Genomic DNA, 11,190 nt, shown 5'->3' with positions numbered 1-11,190 from the left:
TTATTAGATAATTTATTGTAAGTGGATGTGGATCGATCAGTGAGAGAGAGTACACAGTTCCGGTTTAAGTGTTTACGCAAAGAAATAGTCATGATGCTAGACATGGATTACAATCATCATTCAACAGAGTCCATCAAATAACTGAGTTCAGCCCACTTAACCAAGAAAGCGTCCGACTTAGAGGATGATAGTAGTTCAGAAAGGAAAAAAAACTATATATAGAGAAACCGAATAACAGAGAAAAGGCGTTCACAAGCTTATAAAATTTCCGGCATAAGATTGAGAACAAATAGAAAACAAAGTCAGTAAAAAAAAAAGAAGTCAGTAGCATGCAAGAAACAAACATCTCTTTCTTTCCTTAGTTGATTTGCACTAAGCTTGGGAGATAAGAAGACGAGCACACCAGTGGTGGACGAGACTCAGTCGGACTTTTTCTAAGACCACCAACATATTCAACGTATCCATCTCCAACGGTCAAAGCCCTGTAGTACGGTTTGGTCTTTGAGGGTTTTTGGTCTCTGTCTCCATCGAAAACCATTGCAACTTTCTCCTCCTCGTCAATGACAAAACTCTCAACGTGAGACAAATAACCAACGTATGATGTCATATCCACTTTCAAAAACTTGCTCCAAGAAACCGTGCTGGGCTCAATCTTAGTACTCACCCAAAACTCCAATGTCCCGAATGTATACAACCGTTCATATAGCACCGAGAGCTGCTCTTCTCCAACACAAGAGAGTGTCACGCCTTCTTGTAAACTAGAGTGAAACGGAAGAGGCAGACGCGGTCCAAATCTCTCGTTTGTAAAATCAAAACAGATTAGAAAATCTTCAAGGTCTGATACCACTATACCACCCCCATCACCAATTGGTATCTCCTCTTGAGCAAAAAAATAAGTATTTCCCTTCAAAGACGCACCGTTAGCATCATAATCTATCGTCCAGTCCGAAGTAACATCAAGAACCCTCCAAGAATGAGACCTCAAGTCGTAGATTTCGACAATGAAAGAATGTTTTCTTCTGTTGATGTCATAATCATCAAAACATCTCAATATCTTGTGGTTACGCTTCTTGTCATACCCGAGAGCATACCTGTCGCAATTGTGAAACTTTCTTCTAGTTTCGATCCACCTTGTTTGCCCCAAATAAGGGTTCCACACAGCGAGCCTCGAGTTGTCCTTGAGGACGCATAACAATAAGCCGTCGCAGTGAAAGACTTTGGATATCTCGACTTGATTAAATATATCCATATGATTTGTAGATTGATAAACTTCCATGTACTTGTCTTCGTGGAGCTGGAATCTCAGTGAATAAACCTTGTAACTCATCGTCATGAAACTCAAAAAGTGCCGCTTTGATTCTGATGCGTTGTTACTCAAGGTCCATTCTCTGGATAAAGCGTGCCATAACTTGCAAGTGGAACGCACTGCTTGGAGAGATGTTAACGGAACCTTGGAGAGTATCTTATCACCAACCAAGTCTAGTGGAAGATCGGTAAACCTCGTCACTCTTTCAACTTTAACTACACGTTTCTTATGCTTCTTTAGATTCGCTCTGGTCTTCAAACAATCTTTATAATTTCCCATGAGAAGAAGAACTTGTGGAGAAAACTCTTGCGTGAAACATGTATTTATAACCTCTTTGATTCTGGTTTGGGGCAATAGTAATACTTTTCCATTTTTTTTTAACTTGCGACCAAAGTCATCAAAACAGCTCTGATTTTTCCTTTTTTCTTTTTTTTTGCAATCGGGAGATTAGTATTGTTTACCAAATCACAATATATATACACGTGATTAAGTATTTAAACCGACCTTAACAGAACTGAGTTTGAACCGGACAAAATTATAAATCGTTGGTCTGAGTTAACCTAGATCGTAACGGAAGCAAACAAACCAATTTATAGAAAAAAATTGTTTTTTTTATAAAGCTGATTTATTATGATATTACAATTATGAAATAAAATAAAAAGTTTTTATTAAATAAAAACTCTACAAATCATATTGAAAAAATAGAGAAACCATATTTAAACCAAAATACTTCTAGATTTATCCACAACCCAAACATAACCGAGTCTGAAGCAGAAGAGTTATAAACCGATTGAAAGATCTACAAAGTAACAAAGATGAATATGTCACCAATTAAAAAAAATGTACTTTGACAAAGCTTATATTGTACAAAAATAATACAAAGATTGGACTTCCATGTTGTTTGTTGTTACTAAGAACAAAAGCTAAAGCAAGAGGACATCAATGAAGGTACTTTGCCTGTTCTTCTGATTTGTTCAGCTTGTTTCTCTGTTTTAGCTGCTTGACGATTCTTCTTCGCTTCAGCCGCTGCTCGCTTCTCCTCTGCTTTCCTCTCGATCTCAGCTAGTTTGTTCATCAACCTGTCTTGCGCTCGTCCCTTTATCCTTTCAACTTCCACCTGCAAGATCAAGACTCCCACATACTTATAAGCACAGTCCCACGGTTTACATTGTCAGAGCTTTCATGCTTACTAACCTCTGTTTTCCTCATCTCAGCTTCGGATTTCGCCTTCTGATGATTCTCCCATGCTTGTATCTTCATCTCTTCCCGTCTAAATCTAGAGATTTTACACAAGTCATTTTTAAGTTAAACCTCTTTATCAGATCAAACAATGCAAAGTTCTGAGTTATACCTAGCCATGTGCTTAGCCTTCTCCGCTTCCTCCCACGCAGAAGCACGAGCTTCAGAAACACTCTTAGACGTTTGTAGAGAAGCATCTTTGTTCTTCAACGATGTGGAAGCATCTTTGTCTTCATCCTCTTTGCTAGCCCAAGCAGCAATGTTTAACTTCCCAAGCTGTGTCCCCAACTCCATTATCTCTCTTCTAGTCTTCATTTGTAGCTCTTTCTCTGAGAGCTCCTTGTTAGTCATCTGAGAAGCTGATGCTTGTCTTCTTCTCCCGGGACTTGAAGGTTCAGAACTTATAGGACTTCTGATCGGCGTTGTAGCCCTGATCGGCGTCCCGTTTCTTGAAGGTTCTTGGCTCGCTATTGGAGTCATCTCGGTTCCCATGTCTCTCATGGACACAGATCTCGCTGTTGAAGGCGGTTGAGCAAACGCAGTTGCAATAGACGAGTCATGACGGCTGAGATTAACTTCAGTTGCTGATGCTACAATGGAGTTGTCAACAGGTTTGAGATATGAATCCACTTCCCAGCTGACAAACTTGTGTCCAGCCGTCTCCTTTCTCACTTGGCTCACATCTATTCGCTTTGTATCAACAGGCTCTTCAACCGTAGTAGCTCTTTGATCAGCAGCAGCAACTTCAAGAATCTTCATAGAAGACTGCCGACCAAAGCTAGGCCCTTTCTTTGACCCATGATGGGCCTGATGAACCTGTCCTCCTGCTGTCGTCTTTGGTCGGTTAGATGTGGGACTAGCGATCCATTTCTGTGCATCGTCCCATTTAGATGGAGCAGGTTTGGAGAATGATCTAGTGGGAAGTCTTTGAGCGACCTTGTCCTTTTCTGTCTTTTGAAACTCAAAGAGGGTTGCAGAAACACTCTTGGCTTCATTCACACTGTCGTCATAATCATCAGTAATCTCACACACAACATCAACGTCTTTGCAATCATCTGACCCACTAGCAACTGCGTTTTAAAGAACAACAAAAGCTGATAAGTAAAAAGTAAGGTCAGACCTTTTCAACTTGAAAATACTTAAAAAGGGATTTCATTAATCAAATGAGGACAAAGATGTTTTAAAAAAAAGGGTAATTAAGGAAATGATTAAGGGGCTCCACCATGAACCCTAGATTCGGAATAACATTAATCAAAAAGGGGGAAAAGAAAAGTGTGTACCAAGGTCATCACTTTGAGTTGACCCAGATCTCATAATTGGAGGAGTAGGTTCAAGCATATCTTCTTTCTTCTTTTTATCAGCAGCACCCAGAAGAAGCATACTCCTTAGCTTCCTCGGAGACAAGCCGGCGCCTACTACCTATCACAAAAACAAGAGTTAGTGAAAGGGGAGAAAGAGATAAAGGAGTAATTAAAGGAAGCATTTTTATCACCTGGGTCTTTCCGATTCGTTCGTAATCCATCGAAAGAGAGAATCTTTTTTTTTTCTTCTCTTTTTCGTATCTAGTCTATACTCAAGTCTCGAGAGAGACCTCTCCTCAATCACAAGAATCCTAAGAAGATTGATTAAAATAATATATTAGATTTTATCAGAGCCATTATTTGAATGGGGGAGAGGGTACAGTGATGGGGGGGAGCTTGGAAGCTTGCGGAAGTACAGTGACTGATACACTCTGTTCTTTCTTCTCTCTCTCTCCTTTTTCTTTTCTAAGCTGACATCAAAACAAAGAAGATTCAGAGTGATGGAAAAAGCCTTTAGTTGAGTAAACTTTATATTAATTGCCATCATTCAGTGATCTTCCATTCTCTAGTTCATAAATGCTTTTTTTGTCGACTTTTCTTCATTTCATTTAAAGAAATTCCAAACTAGGAGTACAAGAATAAAAGTCCAATTCCATCTCATTATAAACTGAAAAATCGCATAAAAAACTTTGAAAGTATCACTTACTGGTATTTTAAACTTTAAAGTTTTTTCGCTAATATTTTTAACTTTCAAATTGATATTTCTATCATAAAAACTTCCAAATTAAAATGTTGACGGTTGTACAGCTCAAAAAATAATGCTTCAGGTTTTTTTCCAAAAAAAAATTCTTTAATTAATAAAAAAAAATTCAGAAAATAAATAAAATTCAGAAATTTAATGAAAATTCATAACATTAAATAAACATTTCAATTTTAAAAAAAAAAATTCAGAAAATTTAATCAAGTTTTAGAAAATTAAACAAATATTTATAAAATTAAACAAAAATAAAAATAAAAAATCACTTAAAATTCTACAAAAATAAAATAAAATAAAAGTAAACTACACAAAAAACTAAATAAAAATTCATAAATTAAAAAAACTCTAAAAATCAAAATATTTTTATTTTAAATTAGAAGATGTTTTTTAAAATATATCATATAATAATTTACAATAAAAATTTCAAATATATCACTTATGATAATAGTGTTTTTCACATATCTTAATGAAGGTTTTCAGCATATCTTAATGATATTTCCGACATCATCAATGAAAATGACAAATATATATATATTGAACTTCTGAATTTTCATTTGTTTTGAAATTTATGATTTTTTTATTTTTCTATATTTTAGTTTAGTTTAGTTTTGTTTATTTTTAGTTAATTTTTTATTTTTATTTAATTTTCTAAATATTTATTTAATTTTCTAAATATTTATTTAATTTTCTGAATTTTTTGGAAAAAACATTCTGAATGTTTATTTAGTTTTATTAATATTTTTTATTATATAAAAATCTGATTTTTTATTTAGTTTTCCTTTTTAATTATTTAAATAATTATTTTTGAAAGAAAATTGGCACTTCATCTTTTTTACCAGTTCTACAGATTGATTTTTTTACTTTGGAGGTTTTTCTGATATAAATGCCACTTTGAAAGTTAAAATTGTTAATGAAAAACTTCAAGGTTTAAAGCGTTAGTACGTGACACTTTGAAAGTTTTTTATGCGATTTTCCCCATTATAAACTCAATGAATGAGAAGCCCAATATAAAACTAAACCATTATATTAACTCAGTTTAAAAAATCTTTTGACATGTAAGACCACTCCTTCCACATACAATATTTCCAGACATATGTCATTCTTTTCTCATCTCACTTGAGTTTCCAGGGAGTAAGTGCATACGCCGAAAGATGGATGACTCAACAACTGCTTAATCGGGTTGCAAACCGTCGGCGTAGCTTCGTTCTATTTGAGCTTTAAACCTTTAATCTTGCACTCCAGAATTTGCCTCCCACTTTAACTGCTGAAACTAGATCAAAAAATAATTCACTCACCGAAAATTATATCTGAAAAATCTTAAGTCGAGACAAAGAAAAATTCTTTACATGATCCTTACAAGAATACCTGCTCTGCTGAATCAACTCTAATTAACGACTTGGAGAATCTTTCTTACCCAATCTTCTTCCATCAGAGAAGCTTCACACAAGGCCATAGATGACTTCAACAAATACTGAAGTCTGATTCTTTTCGATAACAGTTGAAGTGAACGATCAAAAAGAAATTCGAATCGGAATCAAAACGAGATCTAAATAAAGCTCAAAGTGAAAAGCAGATTTATTAGATTCAATCCAAAAATCAAAAGACAGAGAAACCATTGAAGAACAACTCATATTCTGGGTTGAAACATAACAAAAAACATTGCAAAAATTTACTATAATACTAGGTGTTTTCCTGCACCATGTGCAGTAATAAAAATATATAAAAATAAAATTATATTAGTATTATAGATTTTATTATATTTTTACTAATATTGTAATATGAATTCTGATTTAATTGAATATAAAATTAAGATAAAATAAAAATTGATTATTTTAAATTATACTTAAGAATAGATATGTATATATTTAAAACATAATATAAGATATTTTTATCTATTTATTTTGGCTAAAATATACTAAATTAATTTTTATAAAATTAATAAAAATTGATATAAAAGATGAATAATTATCAAAAAGTACAAATGAACATTATTTTTAGAATCTTTATATATATAAAAGAAGTTAATAATATATTACGGTTAAACACTTGATTTAATTGAACATAAAATTAAGATAAAATAATATATTTTTTAATTTTAAATTATACTTAATAATAGATATGTATATATTTAAATTATAATCTTAGATAGATTTTTATCTATTTTGGATAAAATATATCTCATTTGTACTTTTTGATAATTATACATAAAAGAATTTAATAATATTACGGTTAAACATTTATATTTTTTAAAAACTGTAAAACAATTTAAAAAACTTTTTAGTAATAAATGAGATATATAGGTAAATGAGATAGATGAGAGATCAAAGTAACTCAAGTATAAGATCTAAGTTCAGGCCTAGACTTAGCAATAAGAACAACTAGATGAAAAACTATTTAAATTACCCTAACATCAGTTCATATCAGCAATACATGGATCGACATTTAAAAAAACATAAATTTAATAATAAGACTACTCAGACATATTCATAACAACATTATATTGGTCTGAATATTACTTCTATAACATAAGGATGAAAAGCAAACAAAGTAAAATAAGTAAGCGGGAGAGTTCAAGATATTCTCTAGTATGGTGTTCAGATCTCTCTCTCCAATCCTAAGCTCTCTCTCTCTATCTTTCAAGGTATCAAGTATGCATCTCTCTCAACAAACTTAAAAAGAATTAAAAGAAGTCTGCCTTTAAAACAATAGAAAACCCCAATAATAACCTAACAAATGGCCATGGACTTATGGTGTAAATCTTGGAACTTCTGGATAAAATTTGTAATTTCTTTAAAACATCATTAAACTCGTGAATTGCTCGCCGTCGATCGACATTGATAGTGATCGGTCAAATGATGTTCTCTTCAGTAATCGACTTCACCTTCATATTTTTAGCAAAACTTTCGTAAAATCTCTAAAATGATCTAAAAACTCTAATTATGTCCAATGGATACCTGAACCTGTAAAAACTCTAATAAGACTCCAAATGCATATAAAGACTATAAAACATATATAAATCATGGGTAAAAATGAGTAAAATCTATGAGATATCATCTGACGGCTTTTTATGCCAGATATAGGAATTTTTTCAAATGGTATAGTTATAATTTAGTATAGTTAATTCTATTCGCTCTCTGTTATTTTAAATGATGTTCATGAGAATTTTTTTAATTAAATAATATATTAAATGTTCAATTAAAAATAGTTATATGTAACTTTTATTATAAACTAGATGGTTCACATATGCACATACATACATAATTATTTTATCAATATGTATTTATACATATATTATTAATTCAAAACAACACGATACATATATATTTTCAAAAACATTACATGAAATATAAAATTATTTCTAAATAATAAAGTTTTTCATCAAAATATATATGTTTAATCAAAATATATTTTCGTTATTTAAATTATGATTATATAAAAATTAAACTAAGATTATTTATTAAGGGAAACAACAACTCTAACCGCTCTAATTTTTAAATTGAAATCCCATAAACAACATCACTTTGAAAATATAGTATAGATATTTAAAAAAATATTTTATAGACGATAAATAATGCTCAAGTATTGAATAAAATTCAAAGTTGAAAACTATTTCATGGGATACTGCTGAAATTATTACATTTTATTTATTGATAGAACTAGTTTAGATAAATATAAATATAAATAATAAAAATGCTCAAAATATTGTGGTGCTAGACGGAGAAGTCAAAATTTTCTTTTCTACCACAGAAGATTAAATATCATGTGGTTATTATTTTTTTTTGTTTTATTTTCTTTAGTTTTCTGGTCATCACTAATTTGCATGCTTAATTCATTTGTTTTAATATTATTTGATTCACCTTATTTCTCGATCTCAAATGTTTTTTCGACCACATATTTGATTGGTTCATATATGTGTTTAATTTAGCCACTAACTGTTTAGTATTTAATAAAAGATTAAAGCATGTTTACAAAAAAAATCTATAAATATATTCCATTTTATAGATCTTTCTCAACTAATATTTTAGATAAAAAAGATGAAATACCTCATATTTATGCTAGTTTTTTCTACGTGTTTTGTTGGTTTGAATGGAGGTTTTGGGTGTAAACTGAACACTTTAGAATTTCAAAATAATCTTAATCCAGGTACCATTCTCAAAGTTAATTGCTCAACCAACACAAACATAGTTGAAAGTCTCCATGAGGTAAAAGTCAATGAAAAATATCAAATTCCAGTTAGAGAGCAAGGAACACCACGAAGAATTGTATGGCGTTGCCTCTTACGACATGGAGAAAAAGTGGAAAATCATCAAATTATATGGCGTGCATACAGAGGAGCTAGTTCGTATCGATGTGGTGAAAAACGTTCGTGGATTGCTAGAATTGATGGAATTTACTTAGAAAAAAATAATAAAGCAAAGGGACTCCAACATCATTGGGTCGTGTCTAAACCATGAGTTTGTCTTCTTAAAAACTATTTACATATGATGGTAAGACTATTTCTTGTCATATATGATAAATAATTATTTTAATTTGAGACAACAATATACATATAAATGTATGATAAATATCAGTATATTATTTATTCGGTCTAGAATGAGACTGACTGGTAACCTCAACATGTTAATTTTTATTTATTTTATAATAAATCCATGTTACACATTTTTGGTGTGTTTTAATTACTGCATGAGAAAGTGAAAATAATTGAATGGTAAATTACATGCTTATCACTGAATTTATATATGATACATATATAAAATATCTCTCTCATAGTTTAAAGTCTCCATGAGGTAAAATTCGTCATATCAACATCAACGGCTAAAATCGTTTTAACATGACGAAATATGTCGTCAACATGACCGAGTCAGAAAGATAAAGAGAATCAATTTACATACCCAGTGTCATATTAGCATGATTCATCAAAATGGACCTAGTATAACATTTTCCAAAAAACTTGGTGAAACAATTTTTGTGCGAACAAGTTATCTTAGAACAATTCCTCAAAACATAATGACTTAACTAACAGATTTTTGAACCAACTAGGTTTTATGGAAAACTTCTTAAAATAGGACAACACTATTTTACAAAATAACTTATTAAAACTAATATATAACTAAACAGTGTTATACAAAACAACTTCTCTAAAAGTAATTCCGACCACACTTTATGAAACTAATTTAATAAAATAAAATTATGTATTGGTTTAAAACAACTTTCGTAAAACTAACTTTAAAAATATTGAGGGAATAGTTTTCGTAAAATTAAATTAAACATTTTCATGTTCAATAATATTCAATAAACATTTTATTAGTACTAAAAATTATTGGAACACATGGATGCATTTTGTCTTATTTTTAATTAGCATTTGTATTTTTATAGATATCTTACATCATTGTACCTTTTAACATTTAATCAAATATGATAATTTGGTAAACTAGTCTGGTTAGTTTGATTTGCTTTTGTTCTGAATAATTAATATACTAAAATTAGATATATTCTACTCCAAGCTAATAATGTTTATTTAAATATTTGAGATTTATTTTCACAGGACCATTTCTACACTTTGGAAGTCTTATTTGATCAAGGATTTGAGATGATCTTTTTTTTTGTCAAATCCCCTCTTTTGTGTCTAGCATTTACAAATTCTATATGAAATCTAAACTTATTAGATTAGCTATTTGTACAAATTCTCTCAAATAGCAGCTTATTGGAAAATATGGATTTTGTCAATAAAATCTATCAAATAGAATTTGGTGGAGTTTGGATGATATTTTATAGTGAAAATTAATGATCGAAATACCACCTCCTATGATGATATTTTGAAACTTTCTTAAAAAAAAAATTACTTGACATTTTTGAAAATAAAGACAAAATGTTTGAAACGTAAAAAAAATGAAAATCGATTTAAAAACTTTTCTATATTTATATATTTCGTAAAAAGATAAAATATCAAATTGTAATAATTTAAAAAATAAAAAAAAAATAGTTAAATAAATATTTAAATATTATCCAAATCCATAAAACGTGTAACAATTTTTTTTAAAGATTTATCCAAATCTCAGATTTTCTTGGATTTACACATGAATTTTCGTAAATCCTTGATTCAATAGCTACCCCCACCACCATGAATTTTCGTAAATCCTTGATTCGTAAATACATTTTACTTAAGATTGCGTTGCCAAGAGCCACCATTGAGTAATGAGATCACAAGTTGTGCACATCTTGCTTGCATTCTTGTTCTGCTTTGAGCCTTTGATGAGCTTAGACTAGATTCTCTTGGTGCTAAAGTTGAGTACATCTTTGAAAATGATTATAGCCTCGCATTAAAGCTTTTGATTCTGTGTCCTTTTATATCTATCTCATGGCAGGCTTTTCCTAATGTTGCAACGGTTTCCAGTAGAATCTAAAGGAAGGCGCAAAAAGCTGCAAGAGGTGAAACATCAGTAGTAAAAAGTTATTAGTATTTACTACTTGTAACCCAGTTTCACTCTTATGTATGGTAGGTTGGTTACGTGACAACCATATGCTTCACGTGTTTCCTCATCAGATGTAATATGGTAAAGACACAGAACACTTCATTGTGTTGATAT

The 11,190-nt window shown here is 30.8% G+C and overlaps 2 protein-coding genes across 4 annotated transcripts; both read right to left on the bottom strand.

The window, feature by feature from the left end:
• Positions 1-331: 331 nt before the first annotated feature.
• Positions 332-1,735, bottom strand: LOC108850380 (F-box/kelch-repeat protein At1g24800-like). Its single transcript, XM_018623922.2, has one exon. It carries the CDS (start codon positions 1,583-1,585, stop codon positions 359-361), a length of 1,227 nt encoding a protein of 408 aa, XP_018479424.2. The 5' UTR covers positions 1,586-1,735; the 3' UTR covers positions 332-358.
• A 337-nt stretch (positions 1,736-2,072) lies between these two features.
• Positions 2,073-4,418, bottom strand: LOC108851583 (uncharacterized). Of its 3 annotated transcripts, XM_018625036.2 has the most exons (6): positions 4,227-4,418; positions 4,038-4,157; positions 3,826-3,964; positions 2,658-3,615; positions 2,501-2,582; positions 2,073-2,423 (listed from the first exon to the last, which is right to left on the bottom strand). In XM_018625036.2, the coding sequence occupies exons 2-6, from the start codon at positions 4,065-4,067 to the stop codon at positions 2,217-2,219; spliced, it is 1,416 nt and encodes a 471-aa protein (XP_018480538.2). In that variant the 5' UTR covers positions 4,068-4,157; positions 4,227-4,418; the 3' UTR covers positions 2,073-2,216. The 3 variants fall into 3 exon arrangements, with proteins under 3 accessions (XP_018480538.2, XP_056865966.1, XP_018480539.2); XM_057009986.1 differs by having other exon boundaries at positions 4,038-4,418; XM_018625037.2 differs by having other exon boundaries at positions 3,826-3,960; positions 4,038-4,418.
• Positions 4,419-11,190: the final 6,772 nt, after the last annotated feature.

This window comes from Raphanus sativus, chromosome 4 (genome assembly GCF_000801105.2).
Source record: "Raphanus sativus cultivar WK10039 chromosome 4, ASM80110v3, whole genome shotgun sequence".
In the NCBI taxonomy this organism is placed as follows: domain Eukaryota; kingdom Viridiplantae; phylum Streptophyta; class Magnoliopsida; order Brassicales; family Brassicaceae; genus Raphanus; species Raphanus sativus.
This window is presented reverse-complemented; position numbering and strand designations above follow the sequence as displayed.

Coding starts and splice junctions, on each gene's coding strand:
- LOC108850380 (XM_018623922.2), bottom strand. CDS start 1,585: ATGGGAAATTATAAAGATTGTTTGAAGACCAGAGCGAATCTAAAGAAG.
- LOC108851583 (XM_057009986.1), bottom strand. CDS start 4,067: ATGGATTACGAACGAATCGGAAAGACCCAG. Junction 3,965..4,037: donor AACGAATCGGAAAGACCCAG/GTGATAAAAATG, acceptor TTTTTGTGATAG/GTAGTAGGCGCCGGCTTGTC. Junction 3,616..3,825: donor AACTCAAAGTGATGACCTTG/GTACACACTTTT, acceptor TTTAAAACGCAG/TTGCTAGTGGGTCAGATGAT.